Source organism: Ylistrum balloti, unplaced genomic scaffold (genome assembly GCF_031769215.1).
Source record: "Ylistrum balloti isolate Yb309-2 unplaced genomic scaffold, AGI_CSIRO_Ybal_v1 Utg370042, whole genome shotgun sequence".
Classification (NCBI taxonomy): domain Eukaryota; kingdom Metazoa; phylum Mollusca; class Bivalvia; order Pectinida; family Pectinidae; genus Ylistrum; species Ylistrum balloti.
In genome coordinates, this window is record NW_026782099.1 from 2,674,382 (window position 1) to 2,696,105 (window position 21,724).

Genomic DNA, 21,724 nt, shown 5'->3' on the forward strand with positions numbered 1-21,724 from the left:
AATTTGAGTGGGGCGAGCATGGCAGATAGGCCTTACACCAGTCAGGTATTGGAGCTTGTCCTTTTAATACTAGCAATAGTGGGTTTCACTGCCAATCTCCTAACACTCCTGTATAAAGTATCACGTGAATTTTCTCTCCCCAAACTCTGGAAATACGCTCTTCTCACTACCGACATAGCTCATCTATTGGTAGCAGTTGGATTAATTTTATTTTTTGTCTTCCAAGAAAGTGGTGTAAGTGGAGTTTGTTCAGCAGCAGGATTTTTTGTACAGTTTGGGATATTTGATTGTGTTTGTGGCTACCTAACAGCAGGCATTATATTACTGGGGATATACAACCCTGGAAAATCTTCACAGATCTCTTCCTTCCATCGCAATGTGTTTCTGGTTGTGATCATCCCACAGAAGATTATCTCCATCCTCCTGTCTGTCCTACCAGTGGTTCCTATTGAATTCTTCACTACAGTTGCCTCACATACTGTCACCTGCTTTAAGATCAGCAAGCCAGGGGACACTGGCGATAAGTTTGGCATCCTCATATTCTTTATACTATGGATTGCATTATGTCTTGCGACAGTAACATTTGTGATAAGTGCGGTTAAGAACTGGAAAGGTTTTAACAACCGAATTCACTCTGCCTCACCTAATGTTTGGCAGACTCAATTGTTACAACATGGCAAGACGCTGCTAAAGTTTCTCCTGTTTGAGAACGGAGTGTGGCTGGTGGAGCTGGTCATTGTCACATCTGTGGTGTACACTGGTGGGGAGGATGACCAGTCTTCGACCTGGACCTTGTACATAACACTTGGTGTTGTGACCATCATTCACTGGGTTGTGTCTATAGTACAGTGTGCCATGTGGACTTCATGTTGCTGCAAGTCATCAACTGCTGTGGAGGAGACACACCGCAAACTAAAGCGATTAGACCTCATCAAGATAGAGGTAGGTATTGTGTCTTCTCTAAAACCATGCTATACAAATCCACAAATATAACCTTGGAATACTATCCCTCAAATCTCACTTTTGAATACAACACCTCAAATCTCACCTTGGAATATTACCTCACACATATAATTTTGGAACAATACTCCACAAATATAACCTTAGAACAATACCCCACAAACATAACCTTGGAACAATATCCCACAAACATAACCTTGGAATACCACCCCACAACATAACCTTGGAATACCACCCCACAAACATAACCTTGGAACAATACCCCACAAATATAACTTTGGAATACCACCCCACAAACGTAACCTTGGAACAATACCCCACAAATATAACTTTGGAATACCACCCCACAAATATAACTTTGGAATACCACCCCACAAACATAACCTTTAAACAATACCCCACAAACATAACCTTGGAATAATACTCCACACACATAACCTTGGAATATCACCCCACAAATATAACTTTGGAATACTACCACACAAATATAACCTTTGAATACTAACTCTCAAATCTAATTTTGGAATACAACCCCTCAAATCTAACTTTGGAATACTCTTTCAAATATAAGCTAAAATCTAAATCCCCTCCCTCCCACTCTCACACACTTAGGTATTTTCCTCGACCTCCTAAAACCTACCACCATCACTATTCCTTTCTCTTCTCACCTTCATACTTCCATCATCTGTTTTTTTACCTGGCAACTGAATATCAATACTATATTTTCATCAAAGAATTAATATCAATTTTGTGTTTCTAATTCCAATATAGATTTTGTTAGCTATGAATTATACATTTTTGGGTACAATGAGCTTTATATAATAGTGTGCTGGAGGTGGGGAGTTATGGGTGAGGTGTTGGTAGGAGAGGAGAGGTGTGGAGGTAGCTACAACCACAATACTTTTTACATGTTGTATATTATATGTTTACATTACTGTCTCTGTCAACAGCAGGATAGTGATTTATACACTTGATGCAATATACCTGGTAGTTAAACAGCTACATCATAATTCATAATGTTTGAGAAATGACTAAGTGTAAACAATCCTCTATTTCTGGCATTTTCTACCATTGGATCTCCTGAAACTTACAATATTGGAACATAAACAATTTTACAATTCCTTTTTACGATTTGTTTAAATTTTCAATGTTGACAAACCACTTTTTTAAGTATCAGGTATTACAAGAAGAGAACTCACAAGGTAGAAACAAAATGTTGAAGAATTACTAGGAAGGAATCTGGAATGAAATCCACAAGGAGGAACTCTGAGCACAAATATCATAGTAAAATTCACTAGGTGGAAAACTTCTGTGGAAAATACAAAGGAAAGCAAATTTTAGGCAAACATGTATCACAGTTAATTGACAGGGCTGGAATCTCTTGAAGGTAATACAGGAAAAGAATTCTGACTATGCCAGAATTTCATAGAAAACTTGTAGGGCGGGAAAGTTGCAGAAATTTCATTGAAAATGGTACCTGGTAAGAAATCAAATGAGCAGAAAGTTCAAAGGAAACTAAAAAAAAACGATCAAAAATTGAACTCAGCCATTAGGAAAACTCACACAGTACAAATTTCAATGTAGACTCACAGGTGGGGAAACTCACTGAACAGAAATTTCAATGTAGACTCACAGGTGGGGAAACTCACTGAACATGAATTTCAATGTAAACTCACAGGTTGGGGAAAGTCACTGAACAGAAATTTCAATGTAAACTCGCAGGTTGGGGACACTTAATGAACAGAAATTTCAATGTAAACTCGCAGGTTGGGGACACTTAATGAGCAGAAATTTCAATGTAAACTCACAGGTTGGGGAAAGTCACTGAACAGAAATTTCAATGTGAACTCATAGTTGGGGAAACTCACTGAGCAGAAATTTCAATGTAAACTGGCAGGTTGGGGAAACTCCGTGAGCAGAAATTTCATTTCAAATCACAGGGTGGGAAAACTCACTGAACATGAAATTCAGTGTAAACTCACAGGTTGGGGAAACTCACTGAACAGAAATTTCAATGTAAACTCGCAGGTTGGGGAAACTCAGTGAACAGGAAGAGTTTCCAATCTTTAAGATAACTACCAGTAATAAAATCATATTTGTTTGCTGTCAAATCGAAATGAAAATCAAATAAAATTTTTTATTGAAAATTCTTTATTGATGACTTAAGTAAGCTAGTTATGGTGATTTTATCTTGGAGTTGTGGCAAACGTCAATGAGGTGCCTGCAGGCATATCAGGTGATCACTTGCCATATAACAGTTCAGTTCAAAGCTTCAATATTATTACCAATTCTTCAGGTGATCACTTGTATTTTTCTTTAATTTTATAGCAAAAAGAAAAAAGAAGGCTTGTTGATCATGCATCATTGACTTCTTGATTGATTTATTTGTTAGGAGTTGGAATGTCACTACATATGTTGATATTTACATCATTCTCTTACTCAAGTATATCAATTCAAATGCAGTTGCTTAGGGACGTTATCATGTTTTCGTTTACATATAGTGACCCCATGCAATGATATTAAGAGGGTATGTGATCAGTGACATTAAGGGTGTATGTTATATGTTTCTCATTTATTTGATGGAATATTTAATCAAAATTAATGTGAATATCATTTGCTGTATATGTGATGTAAGTTACACAAGGTTTTGTTTGTGTTTCTTGGGTTCATTGCTCCATGAACAGCCAGGTACATTTTTTGGTGTTGTCACCTTGTAGTAGCTGTTGGCTGTGTCACTAAACACAAACAGCAGGCCTGATGCATGTCATCATAGCAATTAGAGAAAAGTATCTTGCCCAAAGACAAAACCATGTCAGTGCACATAGGTCCTTTTCTCAGCTTCCTTAAACAAAAACAGCCACCGTGGGGAGCTTGGAACCACATATCTCAGCTCTTCTCATGAAGTTATGCTATCATGGCCTTCTCTGCTTGTATGACATCACAGTCTCAGTTTCACACAATGGTAAATGATCCATCTATGTAAGTTATCATTACTTTAATGACCAACTTATCTGTTTTTTACAAGTGTTTTTTATTTATCTCCCTTTGTTAGATATGGTCATAAAAGTAGCATTAGTGGATTTGTCGGTCAGAACAGTAGGTCCACCATTATCAAATTATCACAAGCATAACAGCAGTATTCAATGTTCAGGATTCAACTTATATTTAAAGTAATTTCTTCCCCTCAATTTTAGGAATGTGACATGTTTTAAAATTTTTGTTATTCATGTCCAAACTTGTTACTGAATGCTGTTTTCTGTCATTTTTCATGAAAAAGCCTGACTAGCTAGATACAGTTCTAAGATGTGAACACATGTTAACAGAGAAAGTTTGAAGAAACACAGTAGGGACAACTTTTACCGGTCAGGATTATACAAAGATATGCAGTATGATATTGATCAGTATCAGATAAAACTGATAAAACGTCCTGTACCAGTTTCAGTGACAGAACACTTTAAAAGCATGCTCAAATATTCTATATTTGCTTACATTTTATAAAAAAAGTGTTACATTTTCATATGTCAACAGAGATGACCAATATTAGTGGGTGTCTGCCACAGAGCTGAGACTAAACCAATATAGTTGTCTGTTGACATGCCTGATTAGTGTATTCTCTGTCAGACAACACACACCTGGTAACATTATGTCTGATTCTAGTGTTTGTTATGGGCAAATAAATAAGTTACTCTTCCACTGTACTATTGCTTATCTAGAGGTTCATATAGTTACCTTCCCAATGGGAAAAGAAATCTGAGAATGTGCAGTTGTATTGTAAGTGATATGGAAATTACATGCTGAAGACATTATTAAAACTTTTAAAATAAACCTTGAATTTCTACACAACAAGCTGTCATTCTTGTTAAAAAGTGTTAACCCTACACAAAGATTATACACAAAAGGTATGAAAAATCTCCACTGATAAAACTTACCCATTTATTGCTGGAAAGTTATGATCAAATTTCTTGAATAATTTTTGCTTGAATCTTATTTTGGTTGTTCAATTATTCTTAAATGCCCATTTATTGTTAGGTAAACTAGTAAACTGCTGTCAAATGTGAAAACTGTTTTGGAACAGAAATGTTACATGTATCATTGATTCTTTTTGTCTTGAAGCAGTTTGTGTCAAAAAGAAGAAAGTCATGGCAAAACAGCTTTAGGTCAAAATTAAAGTCAAATAGATAAAGTTCCATGTCATTATTCCCTTGGTCAATGTTAAGTAGTTCTAGGTCAATGTTTGATAGCTCTAGGTCAATGTCAAACAACTCAAGGTCATTGTCAAATATCTAAGTTCTATATTGAACACTGATAGGTGCATGTCAAACTATACTGTTGGCCAAGAACTGCAGGTTCCTGTCAACTTGGTTTATTCTTAAAAGAATTAGCCAATACCAAGAGGAATGTATAGATGATTTGTTTGTAATCTCAAAAAAACAACAACCCACAAACAATGGCTTCTATATAGATCCCAGTTCAGTAAATTCCACTGTAACATAAACTCAGTCTGGAATTTTCTTTACACTGTTGAGAATGATAGCACACAAATGCTAAGTAGACAGATTTCTCAAGAGTTTGTAGAAAAAAAAAAAAAAAAAATTTGTAATTGTTTATTTATTTTGTAAGTTAAACTAGAGTTGTAATGATTAAGATTCTGTAAGAGAGTTAAAGTTACCATTACACTTTCAGAGAATAAGATAAATGAGTACTAAAAGCATTTAACTTGTAAAATATTGAAATTGAACCCTGTGTCTAATATTTTCTAAGGTGACAGCCTTGATAAAGTTGACAGAGATATAAACCCATAGAAATAAGCTCAGTGAAGTTTGAATACACAAACCTCTTGATTTCTACACATTGATCCCATGGTTTGATGTCACTTGGCACTGTGCCAGTTGTTTAGAAGATTAAATTGTAAATGTTGTCTTTTGAAAGTTGTGTGGTTTGTTTAAATGAAACGTTAGGTGTTTCTGTCACATGGAAGGCCAATGTGGGAGTACTTACCTGGGAAAAGATTGAGAAGGTGAAATGTAATTGAAGGGACGTTTGAACTAATAAATTGGTTTGGGTCTCTGTGTTCGAAAGGCAAAGCCAATCTGTGTCAGGAGATAAGAAGAGGAGCCAGGAAGATAGGGCGCCACAGTTTTAGGTTCAAACAGTCTCTCTTAAAACAACCTTCAAAATTAATTTCTAGTAATTATGCTTCAGGAAAATTAGTAGTACCTGGGAAATATGAACCGTTGTAGTTACTCTAGACTCATGCCAGTGTAATTATGGTAGATTGGTGCCAGTACATTGGTTTCAGTGTAATTATGGTAGATTGGTGCCAGTACATTGGTTTCAGTGTAATTATGGTAGATTGGTGCCAGTACATTGGTTTCAGTGTAATTATGGTAGATTGGTGCCAGTACATTGGTTTAGTGTAATTATGGTAGATTGGTGCCAGTACATTGGTTTTAGTGTAATTATGGTAGATTGGTGCCAGTACATTGGTTTCAGTGTAATTATGGTAGACTGGTGCCAGTACATTGGTTTCAGTGTAATTATGGTAGATTGGTGCCAGTACATTGGTTTTAGTGTAATTATGGTAGATTGGTGCCAGTACATTGGTTTCAGTGTAATTATGGTAGATTGGTGCCAGTACATTGGTTTAGTGTAATTATGGTAGACTGGTGCCAGTACATTGGTTTCAGTGTAATTATGGTAGACTGGTGCCAGTACATTGGTTTTAGTGTAATTATGGTAGACTGGTGCCAGTACATTGGTTTCAGTGTAATTATGGTAGACTGGTGCCAGTACATTGGTTTTAGTGTAATTATGGAAGATTGGTGCCAGTACATTGGTTTCAGTGTAATTATGGTAGACTGGTGCCAGTACATTGGTTTCAGTGTAATTATGGTAGACTGGTGCCAGTACATTGGTTTTAGTGTAATTATGGTAGATTGGTGCCAGTACATTGGTTTTAGTGTAATTATGGTAGATTGGTGCCAGTACATTGGTTTCAGTGTAATTATGGTAGACTGGTGCCAGTACATTGGTTTCAGTGTAATTATGGTAGACTGGTGCCAGTACATTGGTTTCAGTGTAATTATGGTAGATTGGTGCCAGTACATTGGTTTCAGTGTAATTATGGTAGATTGGTGCCAGTACATTGGTTTAGTGTAATTATGGTAGACTGGTGTACATTGGTTTCAGTGTAAGACATTTACATTGGTTTTAGTGTAATTATGGTAGATTGGTGCCAGTACATTGGTTTTAGTGTAATTATGGTAGACTGGTGCCAGTACATTGGTTTTAGTGTAATTATGGAAGATTGTGCCAGTACATTGGTTTTAGTGTAATTATGGAAGATTGGTGCCAGTACATTGGTTTCAGTGTAATTATGGTAGACTGGTGCCAGTAGCAGTCAAACATTGGTTTAGTGTAATTGATGGTAGACTGGTGCCAGTACAGTGTAATTATTGTATATTATTCAGGTGTCCATATATTGGTTTCAGTGTATTATGGTAGATTGGTGCCAGTAAATTGGTTTTAGTTTAATTATGGAATATTGTGCCAGTACATTGGTTTTAGTGTAATTATGGAAGATTGGTGCCAGTACATTGGTTTCAGTGTAATTATGGTATTGGTGGTGAACAGGTACATTGGTTTAGTGTAATTATGGTAGACTGGTGGTACATTGGTTTCAGTGTAATTATGGTAGATTGATGCCAGTACATTGGTTTTAGTGTAATTATGGTAGACTGGTGCCAGTACATTGGTTTGAGTGTAATTATGGAAGAATGTGCCAGTACATTGGTATAACTGAAATTATCGAATAAAGGTGACAAAACATTGGTTTCAGTGTAATTATGGTAGGAAGGTGGTTAACAGTAATTGGGGAAGTGTAATTAAGGAGAGGTGCCAGTACATTGGTTTTAGTGTAATTATGGAAGGAAGATTGCCAGTACATTGGTTTTAGTGTAATTATGGAAGAAGGTGGTGCCAGTACATTGGTTTCAGTGTAATTAGGTGGTTAACAGGAATATTGGAAGTATACATTGGTTAACAGTGTAATTATGGTAGGAAGGTGGTTAACAGGAATTGGTGTTCAGTGTAATTATGGTAACAGACTGGTGGAAGGTATTGGTTTCAGTGTTTACAGGAATTGGTGCCAGTAATTGGTTTAGTGAATTAGGTAGTTAAGAGGATTGGGGAAGGTATGGAAGGAAGGTGGTTAACAGATTGGTTTTAGTGTAATTATGGGGAAGGTATTAAGGTTTTAGGTAATTATGGTAGACTGGTGCCAACATTGGTTTTAGTGTAATTATGGAAGAATTGGTGCCAGGACATTGGGTGTAATTATGAAGGAAGGTGGTTAACAGGAACAGGTTGGAAGGAAGGTGGTAACAGGAATGGGGGAAGGTATGGAAGGAAGGTGGTTAGTACAGGAATAGGGAAATTATGGTAGAAGGTGTTAACAGGAATGGGGAAGGTTAGGAAGGAAGGTAGATTAACAGGACATTGGGAAAGGTATGGAAGGAAGGTGGTTAAACAGGAACTGAAGTTATGAAGGAAGGTGGTAACAGGAATGGGGAAGGTATGGAAGGAAGGTGGTTATTGAACAGGTGGTTAACAGGAATGGGGAAGGAATCATAACAAGGAAGGTGGTTAACAGGAATGGGGAAGGTATGGAAGGAAGGTGGTTAACAGGAATGGGGAGGTATGGAAGGAAGGTGGTAACAACATGGGGAAGTGTATGGAAGGAATATTGGTATTGAGGTTTGAACAGTTTGGTTAACAGGAATGGGGAAGGTATGGAAGGAAGGTGGTTAACAGGATCAGGGGAAGGTATGGAAGAGGGTGATTAACAGGAATGGGGAAGGTATGGAAGGAAGGTGGTTAACAGGATCAGGGGAAGGTATGGAAGGAAGGTGGTTAACAGGAACGGGAAAGGTATGGAAGGAAGGTGGTTAACAGGAATGGGGAAGGTATGGAAGGAAGGTGGTTAACAGGAATGGGGAAGGTATGGAAGGAAGGTGGTTAACAGGAACGGGGAAGGTATGGAAGGAAGGTGGTTAACAGGAATGGGGAAGGTATGGAAGGAAGGTGGTTAACAGGAATGGGGAAGGTATGGAAGGAAGGTGGTTAACAGGAATGGGGAAGGTATGGAAGGAAGGTGGTTAACAGGAATGGGGAAGGTATGGAAGGAAGGTGGTTAACAGGAATGGGGAAGGTATGGAAGGAAGGTGGTTAACAGGATCAGGGGAAGGTATGGAAGGAAGGTGGTTATGGAAGGAAGGTGGTTAACAGGAATGGGGAAGGTATGGAAGGAAGGTGGTTAACAGGAAGGTATGGAAGGAAGGGGAAGGTGGGGTATGGAAGGAAGGTGGTTAACAGGAATGGGGAAGGTATGGAAGGAAGGTGGTTAACAGGAATGGGGAAGGTATGGAAGGAAGGTGGTTAACAGGATCAGGGGAAGGTATGGAAGGAAGGTGGTTAACAGGAACAGGAGAAGGTATGGAAGGAAGGTGGTTAACAGGAATGGGGAAGGTATGGAAGGAAGGTGGTTAACAGGAATGGGGAAGGTATGGAAGGAAGGTGGTTAAGAGGAACAGGAGAAGTTATGGAAGGAAGGTGGTTAACAGGAATGGGGGAGGTATGGAAGGAAGGTGGTTAACAGGAACGGGGAAGGTATGGAAGGAAGGTGGTTAACAGGAATGGGGAAGGTATGGAAGGAAGGTGGTTAACAGGAATGGGGGAGGTATGGAAGGAAGGTGGTTAACAGGATCAGGGGAAGGTATGGAAGGAAGGTGGTTAACAGGAATGGGGAAGGTATGGAAGGAAGGTGGTTAACAGGAACAGGGGAAGGTATGGAAGGAGGGTGGTTAACAGGAATGGGGAAGGTATGGAAGGAAGGTGGTTAACAGGAATGGGGAAGGTATGGAAGGAAGGTGGTTAACAGGAACAGGGGAAGTAATGGAAGGAAGGTGGTTAACAGGAATGGGGAAGGTATGGAAGGAAGGTGGTTAACAGGAATGGGGAAGGTATGGAAGGAAGATGGTTAACAGGAATGGGGAAGGTATGGAAGGAAGGTGGTTAACAGGATCAGGGGAAGGTATGGAAGGAAGGTGGTTAACAGGATCAGTGGTAGGTATGGAAGGAAGGTGGTTAACAGGGACAGGAGAAGGTATGGAAGAGGGTGATAAACAGGATCTGGGGAAGATTTAGAAGTAATTTTGAATGAACAGTAGAGGGCTGGTGCTGACTTTAATACATTGGTTAATTTGATTCAGTAGTGATTTTGAAATGAATTTTATTAAATAATCCTTCCATCAGGTATTTTCCTGTCTTTCCTTTATGTTATTGAACTGCTTTACAAGCCTTAACGACTTGTATATATGTACTAAATCTAGCAGACATTTGCATGCATACTATATTACCACTTACAACAAATTTATGACTTTTTCAAATCAGATCTTGGAGTTGAATGCATGCAATGAATAAGAATTTGACTTATGCATACATTGTCAATACTAAAACCCCAATGAAAAACGTCGTAAGGGAACACTCTCGCGACTGATCGAATGTAAATTGATTGTGATCAAATCAATAAAAGGGTATGTAAATACATTAGCTGACGGGCCTCAACAATTTCAATCACATTTCAGTGTTGAAATTTTTATCAGGTAATTGTTGGATTGGGAAGGGGACATGAAAAGTCAGCCATCAATACACCTGGACCTGTCAGTGCCTGCCTGGCAAGCTCTCAGGTACACCTTGTGTTCCAGTCGCTGAGAATCTCATGCCAGGACATAACCTTGTACAATCATTTACCTTTATGAGGAAGGTCTCTTGTTTGCTGTTTATTCAGCTTTTGATTGATTTTAGGGATGAAATCAATAATTCAATATTGAAAATGAACCAAAACAATGGTGAAAATATTCTGCTTCAGTGAAGTGCTAGGACCATCTGGACTACATAAAAAATAGTCTAGTGATGGTTTTTAGACTTTCCAAGTATAAAATTCTCTTTGTAGTTGCTTGATATTTTATTATGAAATTTCTAATCATGTAAGTCTCTCTGTGATTATTTCCCCGATGGATTGGTTAAAGAAATGACAAGTTTAACTTTCATAACAAAAACAATGTACTTTATTTACATAGTCTTCTCAACTTAAAGACAACAGAAATGATAAATAATTTGATATCATCACTTCATTCTTAACATAAACAGTTGTAATGTTTTACTACCACAAAATAAAAATAAATTACAGACTGGAACGCTTTACAACAAACAGTAGTGTGTTAGAGGTTCTGTTCACTATTGTAGGGTTAAGCTAGCTGTGTGTACAGGTATATACCCTGGTACTGCCATACAGGTGTACCTGATGACCTACCCGGTCATCACATCAACGTACCAAACAATGCAATTAGTGATGATAACTTTACATGTATTTTTCGTCTTTTTGTTTTGTTTCCCATAGATGGTCAGCCATTATGATTGTAACTGACCGGTATGTACTTAATAAATATGACATCAAATCATACAAAACAGGCATCTTAAAAAACCTTACACCACCATGTAAGCTAACAATGTTGACAGGTGCCTCCATCCATGATAATTAAATTTACATGTCCATGTATTTCCTATACAGTTATCAACGCATGAAGAATGAAGGATAAAAAGGTTATTAGGATTGAGTTTTCTAATTGGTATTATTGTAAGGGACCACCCGTCAAGCAATCAAGGTAGTCAAAATGTCAGGTTAATGGCAGGTTATAGGGTTAAGTATAGGTTATAGGGTTAAGTGTAGGTTATAGGGTTTAGTCTAGTTATAGGGTTAACTAAAGTTTATAGGGTTAAGTTTAAGTTAATTGTTAAGTGTAGGTTATAGGGTTAAGTGTAGGTTATAAAGGTAAGTGTAGGTTATAGGGTTAAGTGTAGGTTATAGGGTTAAGTGTAGGTTATAAGGTTTAGTGTAGGTTATAGGGTTAAGTGTAGGTTGTAGGGTTAAGTGTAGGTTATATGGTTAACTTAAGATTATAGGGTTAAGTGTTAGTAAAGGGTTATGTGTGGGTTATAGAGTTTAGTTTAGGTTGTAGGGTTAAGTGTATGTTACAGGGTTTAGTCTATGTTATAGGGTTAAGTGTAGGTTATAGGGTTAAGTGTTAGTAAAGGGTTATGTGTGGGTTATAGAGTTTAGTCTAGGCTATAAGGTTAAGTGTAGGTTATAGGATTAAGAGTAGGTTATAAGGTTGAATGTACATGTTAGTGTTAAGGTGTTGGTTAAGTGAAGGTTGAATCAAAGTACAGAATATAGGGCTGTTTGGATTGTAAACTATGTATGTGCGACTATACGTCCTTTGTAAGTTAATGGTAGGTTAAATGTAGATATATGTAGTATATGGGATACATGTGAGTGAAGGGATACATAAAGGTTGTAGGATACATCTAGATTATACAAGAAATGTAGAAACCATAAAGACTTTAGAATATATATAGGTTATACATATAGGCTATAGAATACATAAAGATTATAGAATACATATAGCTTATACATATAGGCTATAGAATACATGAAGGTTTTAGGATACCTGTAGTTTATAAGATACAGGATGATTATAGCATATATATATAGGTTATACAAGGGTAGATGTTAGAAGTCCTAATAAGTAAGATGTACAAGTGTAGGTTACACAGAGGTCAAAATATTGGATATTGTGGATATTGAGTAAAGTTATAGGTTTAATTTAGGTTGTTTTATTCATTTTTTTTATGTCTGTATGTTTCAGGCTCCAGGGAAGATACGTCTGCGAGTATTATGGAACGTCTCCAAAGGAACTGTGAAGCGTGGTTTGATGAAAGTTTATGGACCGAGACATGTGAAAACATGGGCACAGGAAATTGTGGTCCTGGGCATGCTCAGAAAGGCTCAGCACCCCAGTCTGCTCCAGTGTCTGTGGACAAGCAGCTCCAACCCATATTACGAAACAATGACCTTGATAACTGGCGAGGTCATCACCAGTGACTCCAGGTAGAGAAGATAGAGCACATTATTCTCAAGTAGTTATGACAGAATGAGAATGAACTTCTGTTGATTGTTCTAGGGGTGGTAAAAATTGCATCATGACACTACATGTAGTTTTTTTCTTTATAGGCATGACCTTTGACCTTGTTCGTATATTTGTGTTACAGAATCATTTGTCTGGAGCTGACCAATAATGGGACACTACAGGACTTTCTGTACCGACTGGACACTGCCTTACCAGAGACCTGTCAGAGGATGATTGTACATGACATTGCTGAGGGACTCATGTGTCTACATGAGCAGAATATTCTCCATGGCAACCTCTCAACAGCCTGTGTCTACCTTAAGGGCTCCCTCCCAGTGAGTTACTTCTCTTCAAGACTGACCAGAGAATCTCTAGATCTACTCAAGACATCATCTGACCTCTCCTGTCATCATATTCATAAATCCTCCAAAGAATTTGTTTACTTAGATCCTTTAAAAAAAATATTTTGTGTCTGACCCTTTCCCTTGAATATGATTGATTTCTTGTCTCTTTGAATCTTAAAAGATATGTTTAGTAAACAAAAAAGTTATATAGACCTCTAAAAGAAAATTGAGCAAATTAATACTGTCCTTTTGACTTCCTATGTTTTTCTGTATACTTGTCATGCCAGCAGGATTGGTAAACAATATACGGTTCTAATCTACTAAACCACCTGGCCAGTATTTCTGATGACTGGTGTAGATTATTCCAACATTTACACGGGTTAGTGCATCTATATATGGCCCCTCTAGTGTAGACATTGTGTGTGGTTGTCTGAAGGTCCTGTCACCCATCAACACCTCTCAGTACTGGAGGTCTACAGATTACAGACAGATTACATTGTCTTGGATCACTAGATTTATTTATATATAGTTACTATAACAGACCATTAACGAAACAATGACTCATTAGATCTAGGAATAGATCTGGATCTAGAAAGGGGAGATCATTAAGGCTATTTCTGTATTGCTGATCATATACAGCTGTTTAAAGTGCCACAAAACAAGAGTATAATGTAGATAAAATAACAGATACACTATAAAAAAGGGAGACAACTCCCAAATATTCATGATGATAGGTCAGAGATTAAGATTAACAGAAGTTGAAATTTTATATGAAAAAAATAAATAATCATGAAATAAACATAAATGTCACTGATTGAAATTCATCATAATGCCGTGACAGAAAATCTATGTAAACGGAGTTTGTTATAGGGTCAGTGTCTTCACAGAGTGAGCTGATGGAGCAATTACTTATGAGTAAGGGGAAAGGACAATGTTTTTAGAATCGTTTATGCTATTTTCTTTCAAAAGTATATTCTCATCTGTACGAGGAATCACAACGACAAACAAGTGGAATGGCCTTCAGTGATATATATATATTACAATATAGGCATACATGTTCTTGTGAGTAAACAGAAGAAATAGTATCACAACAGACTGATATCACTATATGTATTACACTTAACACAAAGTGGCATACATACAATTATATTGTGTCACACACTATCATCTCACTTGTCAAACGTGATGTTTTCTGAGATAGAGATGAGACATTTATTTTATAATTACAATCAGACATTCATGTTTTGTGTATTATTGGATCTATAGATATACTGTAAATTCATTAATATTCGTGGGTATTTATCTTGATTCAATTCATAGTTACCCTTAATCCACCAATTCACATCTCCAAAAATGATATATAATTCAAATTCAACATTGATTGTAGTACTAGTGTATTACAAGAATTATCAAGTGTCAACTAACCTCTCTCCTCCAAAAACAATTTAGATTTTACAGTAATATTCAGTAAACACATGTTACATCCTGCACTTTGTTTTTATCTAATTAAGTGTTTTTTTTACACTTTTTCAGAGCATGGTGATGAGGGCAGCCATTGGAGACTTTGAGGATTCACAGATATTTGGTTCTATCCACCAAAATAGCGATACTGTCACTCTTGCAGATAAGAGACACTTTTTCTTACCTGACATTCGTTCATTTGCTCTGGTGGCTCTGGAAGTTGTATCAAAGATGTGTGAAAAGCGTTTCCTTAGCATGCAGTACCAGTGGAATAAGCAAGGGACCACAGACACCTATAGTGTGGCCAATCAGGGTACTGCTTACAACCCTGCTGTTCAAGGCTCAGCCAATCAGAGCATTGCTTACAGCTCCACTGTTCAGGGCTCAGTTAATCAGGGTTACATGGAAGTGTATCAAAGTGATTCTGATGAGGAGGACAACTTGCTTTATCGTGGCAGGCGACAACCTCCAGGTGTGCAGTCCCCTGGTGAAGTCATAGAAGAAATAGGTCGACGCAGTCGCAGCATGTCACCAAGGAGTCGTCCCCAGTCTGCTCAGTCTAACAAGAGTCGGTCACGAACTTTGTCACCAGACAGAAATCGTGGCAAGTTCCTCAACTCTGTTCAAACAAACTATCCCAGTAGACTGGGTACGCCAGATTCTAACATCATTTCCCCAGAGGAGGAGTATCCATGTTTTCCTAAAAACACATCAGATGGTAAAATGTTCCAGGAACGCCCCTTATCACCTGAGCAACCATCATCAGGCAAAAGGTCACCAGGACGACCAAGGACTCCTTCAAAGAAATCTAAAAGTAAGGATCAAGCATTTGAAGCATTTGCTTCTGAAGGTAAAAAGAGTAAGTTAAAAGGATTGAAGAAAATTGACAGTAAAAAATGGCTTTCTAAGCCTGGTTCGTTAATAAGGACACTGACGGGTGCAGAAACCAGTGTATCTGTGTTCAAATCTAAAGAATTAAGAGACGATGATGCAGAGGAGATAGATGATGAGGAAATAGACTATGGACCACTCAGAACAAGACCAGCATTAATGGCTCGCAATGATTCCTCAAACTCAATCACATTTGAGAAGGATCGGTATTTACATCGCTCCTCATCCAAACAAAGTGACCAATGGAGTATCCTTAGTGATATGGATTATGGCACATCTCATGGACTCCGTAAAACTGTGTCTACAGACTCACGTTCCTCCATGTGGTCTAACTTACCCTTGCCTGTAGAGATGATTGACATTGAAGGGGGTGGGGAGGGAGATCACTTTGGAGAAATGATCAGTCAGTTACCAGGCATGGCAGACTCTTTAGATTATCACCCTGCCTCCAACAGGCCTGGGGATAACTGGAACCCAAAGTTTAATGGCTCTTACAAGCCTGGGGGGTACTGGAGACATGATGGGCCTGGACCATCACAGTTTGAACTAGTGGATTACTATGATGAACTGCAAGGAAAATATGTTAAAAAGTTACAGCTGCGAGGAGGTGTTCATCGAACGCTTTCTGGATCCCAAATCATTGGCACGCCTGTCCATCGAACTTACTCAGGTACACAGGTTTTACACAAAACCAGCTCTGGGCTTCAAGAGATTCTGGAGCAGGCAGAGAGCATGGAGGAAGAAGAGCAGCAACAGTCTATCAACCAAAACACACCATCCACCATCGATCAGCACACACCATCATCCATTAACCAAATCACAGCACCATCCATTAACCAAAACACAGCACCATCCATTAACCAAAACCAAACATCATCCATCGACCATAGTATATCTCAACCTGTGAAAAAGTTGAAGGCCAAGATATTAAAAGATGAAAAATCTGAAAAACTCTTGCGTTCAAAATCTCTGGAAAGAGTAACTCCACAAAAGAAAGCACAAATATCAAAAGAATTGTCCAAAAATGAACAGAGACCAGTTGTATCTGCTACTCCAGAGCCAATTATCAACCCTGAAATCTCTGCTCACAGGAGAGCTCGTGCTAGAAAGGCTTTAAAAGGGGCCCTCAGTAAGAACACTATGCCTCATGTTTTTCCTCAACAACGTGATTCTAAACGTGGACAAAAACGGGAAATGGAAGTTAAATATGCAAATGTGAAAAAACTGCAAACTCAGGGTAGCAATTTTGACAAAAATACAAATATGAATATTAATATGGACTGTGAAGCAGGAAAAGTAGAATTAGATGAGGGAGTAGAATCTAGTGAGAAACAGAAAGATTCTAATATATCTCCCGAGACATTGAGTGATTCTTTTCCGACAACTAGGGATGGACATGACCTTGTCACTGGTATTCGTAAATATCACAGCTTCAGTAGTAATGATAGTACAAGTAGCCTTGGCTCCAGTATCCGCCTGAAGAAGGCTGATGTGTCACTGACCAGTGGTGAGCTCACTTCTTTGTCATCACAGGCAGATCATGACATTGATGAACAAACGGGGCGTGACCCAGACTTACCGTCTAAGGAAGTTCTCTTACGAAGGACTATGCAAAACAAGGCCAAAGTGGTTGACAGTGGTTTTGACAGCGAGAGCAGTGAGGTTTCATCAGATGTGTATCATCAGCATTACAATTTCTCTTCAGATGACTCTGCCTACCCTGATCACAGGGACCGGCGATTACCTAGGAAACCGTTCCGTAACGTGTTAAAGAAACCCAGTGATACCAGTGAGTTACCAGTCTCTGAGAAAGCATTTGTCATTACTGGTTTCAGTACAGGAAGTACAACTGTACCAGAGACCTATAACCCTGGTGATGGAGATAATGTTGAAATAGAAATGGGCGTTGATGACAGAGTTTCTGTCATTGTTGATAGTGTGGTGAGAGACAAGGACTTTGCTAATGAAGTGTCAGATGAGGAAGTATTAGAGGATGATTTGATGGGTTCTCAAGGAAAATCAAGAATCATTCAAGTGTCTGCTGCCCCACTTACTGTTATAAGTATTGACCAGAAGGCATTCCAAGAACAAATACATGACAATAGTCCAGTGCCTCCTCTAACAGGAAGCTACAAAACACCAACATCTGTTGAAGATCGACCACCAACACCTGGAAAGTCTGGGTACAGACAAGCAATGCCGTTCTCTTCTATTGAAGACAGACCACCAACTCCTGGCCGGTCAGGATACAATCATCAGAAAAACACAACTGCTGATAGTCAGACAACCCCTTGTCAGTCAATCCATAATCGCCCCAAAACTCCCCTTCGAAGGCAAAATTTGCAGATGGAGATCAAAGCAGGCATGCAACATGCGAGCCCTCTAGTGGCCAGTAAACGGTATCGTGAATTAACCATGAAGGGAGTTCCATTGCGGGTGTCAGTTATATCAGCAGATGACGAGGAGAAGTGTACCAAGGAAACAAACGTCGATGAAGAAGACCAAGAGAAATTAAAGCAGAGAAATGAAGAACTGATTGATAACCAAACAGATGATCAAAAACTATTTGATCATTTAGAATCAAATGGTTTCTTTCATTTGCCACCAAAGAAAATTAGAGAAAAAACGCTCTCTGGTGGCATCTTTCCAACAGCTCATATGTCTCGAAGAGATCAACATATGAAGAAAAGACGAGGTAGATCTCGTCCTAATAGACTCGCTTTGGATGAGATTATCCGTGAACTTCCTGAGGATAAGAGTCCTTCACCAAGACTCCTCTCACCAACTACAAACATTTTATCTAAGGACTCTTTCAACAGCCATTCTGGTAGTGAGGCAATGCTTAACCAACCATCCTCTATGGATGAATCTGAAAGTGTCCACTTGAATCCTGCCCACCACATGTCACCAATGGCTAACAAGCAATCAGTTGTGGTTGATGCAGAACTATACATAGATCGTGTATACTCTCAAACACAAAGCATTGATCCCAAACCTCGACAAGTACCCATGATGGACCCGGACTTTGATGTGCCAATTAGCCCTGAAAACCAGGGCCATTCATCTGTCTCCTATTTACCTGTGAGTCAAGAGTCACATCCAGATGGCTCATTTACTCGTGAGGAGTTGGAGGAGGATGATGAGGAGGAGGTTGCACTGCTGAGTGGAATGGATGATAAACACATCCTCAGTTGCCACAAACTTACCTCTGACATGCATTTGCTCTCCTTCAATGACCTCCTGCCAGCCAGAAAGGAAAATTTTGAGATCCTCAAGGCCAAGCTACATGAGTGTGGGCAGCTGGGAAGTATTGGGTTCCAAGTAAGTACATCATCTTAAAATATTCTTGTTAGCATTCTAGTAACTAGTAGACAATAAAGTTGAGTATTACATTTATTGGTGATACATGATTGTGTTGAGATTGACATGTATTTCGTTAATCGCCTTGCATACGTTTTGGGTGTCCAACTTTATTTGCAGTGCTCCACTGAAGAACACAACCATTTGGTAACTGATGTTGGCTCTGTGTTCAAGTTTAATCATTCTAGGTATATAATACATTCTCTACACTGTCTTCAAATGTTTACATGCTTGTCTCCATATGTCTATACTGCCTCCATGTGTCTGTAAGTCTGTTTCAATGATTCTTTATTCCTGTCGCTATGTGTTCATACTTTCTTCATGTGTCTGTAAGGCTGTCTCCATTTGTCTACGTTGTTTACAAATGTTTATCCTGCCTTCTTAAGTTTTTATTTTTTCTATGTATCTGCAATGTCTGCAGATGTTTATACTGTCTTCATATGTCTCTATTGTCTCCATATGTCTGTAAGTATGTCTTCATATATCTGTAAACCCTCATTTCAATATGTCTATCTTCTATCTAAATCTCCACATGTCTGAAATATGTCAATGTCAGAGTTGTAACATGACCTTTCTGTTTGCAGCTCCTTGAGGTCATACATAAGTGCTGGCTGAATGAATTACCTCCCTCTTCCTCTGACCTCGTCACACAGCTACTAGACCCAGTCACAGAGACAGAGCTATGATTCAAGGCAATTAAGGACCTCCCTCCTGACCTCTGACCTCGTCACCTCATCACAGACCTCTGAGAAATAGCATAATGCAGGACATACATGTACCTAATATCATTGTGCATATAATGTGTTAAAATTGGTGGTATTTGTTTAATAACAACAAATTAAATTTGACTTAACTGCTCCAAATGTATACCAAATAATCTAAACTTATGGAATGTTTTTGTAAGCATCCTGGCACATCAACCAATTATTTGTGATTGAAATACAATGAACTACTAAAGTGTCATTACATCTATGGTGTCCTGTTCGGTGAAGTTGTGTCAACCCAGACACAGTATACATCACTGGTCAAAAAAATACTTCTCCAAATCTCTAAAACTGTAATTTGACATATGAACATTGTTTCTGCACTTTTTTTGGTGAGCAAAATTGAAGTATAACATTTTTTTTGAAAAAGGTATTTCTCATGAATATCAAAAGACCACTGGTTTCAAATAATACATCAAATAAGAAATTAATTTTGTATAGAAAAGCGGCAGGACACTGTACAAGAAACCTTTATAACACTGTGCCTTATTCTCATTCTCTGGTAACACTGTGCCTTATTCTCTATCCCTAGTAACAGGATTCCTTATTCTCATTCTCTGGTAACACTGTGCCTTTTTCTCTATCCCTAGTAACAGGATTCCTTATTCTCCATACCTGTTAATAATGTACCTTATTCTCTGTCCCTAGTATTATGGTGCCTTATTCTCAGTCCCTCATTACATGGGGCCTTATTCACCATACTTGGTAACATGGGGCCTTATTCACCATCCCTGGTAACATTGGACCTTATTCTCCATCCTCAATAACATGATTCTTTATTCTCCATCCCAGGGTACATGTACCTTTTTCTCAGTCCCTCCTATTATAGTGCCTTATTCTCCATATCAGGTTACATCATGTCTTATTCCCTGTCACTGGTAACATGGGGCCTTATTCACCATCCTTGGTAAAATAATTCCTTTTTCTTCATCACTTGTAACAAGGTAAATATACTTTTTCTCGGTTCCTCGTATTATAGTGCCTTATTCTACATATCAGGTTACATGGTGTCTTATTCTCCTAATAACATAGGGCCTTATTCTCCGTCCCTGGTAAAATGGTGCCTTAATTTATGTTTGATTTTTCCATTGTAATAAGCATATCTGTGATACTTCATCTCCGCCCCTACTTGTATATAATCACTTAGAATTTCAAGTCATAATAGATACTCAGTGTCCATAACTTGAGCTATTTCAAATATTGGGTCACAGATTTATTTTATATATTGGGCCACAAGTTGATTGCAAAGTACTGGATCTCAGTTTGATTGTTAAGTATTGAACTATAGTTTGATCTCTGGGCCACAGTTTGTTAGCTATGTACTGGGCCTCAGTTTGTTAGCTATGTACTGGGCCACAGTTTGTTAGCTATGTACTGGGCCACAGTTTGTTAGCTATGTACTGGGCCACAGTTTGTTAGCTATGCCACAGTTTGTTAGCTATGTACTGGGCCACAGTTTGTTAGCTATGTACTGGGCCACAGTTTGTTAGCTATGTACTGGGCCACAGTTTGTTAGCTATGTACTGGGCCACAGTTTGTTAGCTATGCCACAGTTTGTTAGCTATGTACTGGGCCACAGTTTGTTAGCTATGTACTGGGCCACAGTTTGTTAGCTATGTACTGGGCCTCAGTTTGTTAGCTATGCCACAGTTTGTTAGCTATGTACTGGGCCTCAGTTTGTTAGCTATGTACTGGGCCACAGTTTGTTAGCTATGTACTGGGCCACAGTTTGTTAGCTATGTACTGGGCCTCAGTTTGTTAGCTATGTACTGGGCCACAGTTTGTTAGCTATGTACTGGGCCACAGTTTGTTAGCTATGTACTGGGCCACAGTTTGTTAGCTATGCCACAGTTTGTTAGCTATGTACTGGGCCACAGTTTGTTAGCTATGTACTGGGCCACAGTTTGTTAGCTAT

The 21,724-nt window shown here is 38.5% G+C and overlaps 1 protein-coding gene across 1 annotated transcript; it reads left to right on the plus strand.

Annotated features, from left to right (window-relative positions):
- The first annotated feature begins 18 nt into the window (after nucleotides 1–18).
- On the plus strand, nucleotides 19–19,731 carry LOC132549152 (uncharacterized). The gene is made up of 5 exons (XM_060213073.1): nucleotides 19–942; nucleotides 12,729–12,970; nucleotides 13,132–13,324; nucleotides 14,867–19,006; nucleotides 19,630–19,731. The coding sequence occupies exons 1-5, from the start codon at nucleotides 19–21 to the stop codon at nucleotides 19,729–19,731; spliced, it is 5,601 nt and encodes a 1,866-aa protein (XP_060069056.1).
- Nucleotides 19,732–21,724: the final 1,993 nt, after the last annotated feature.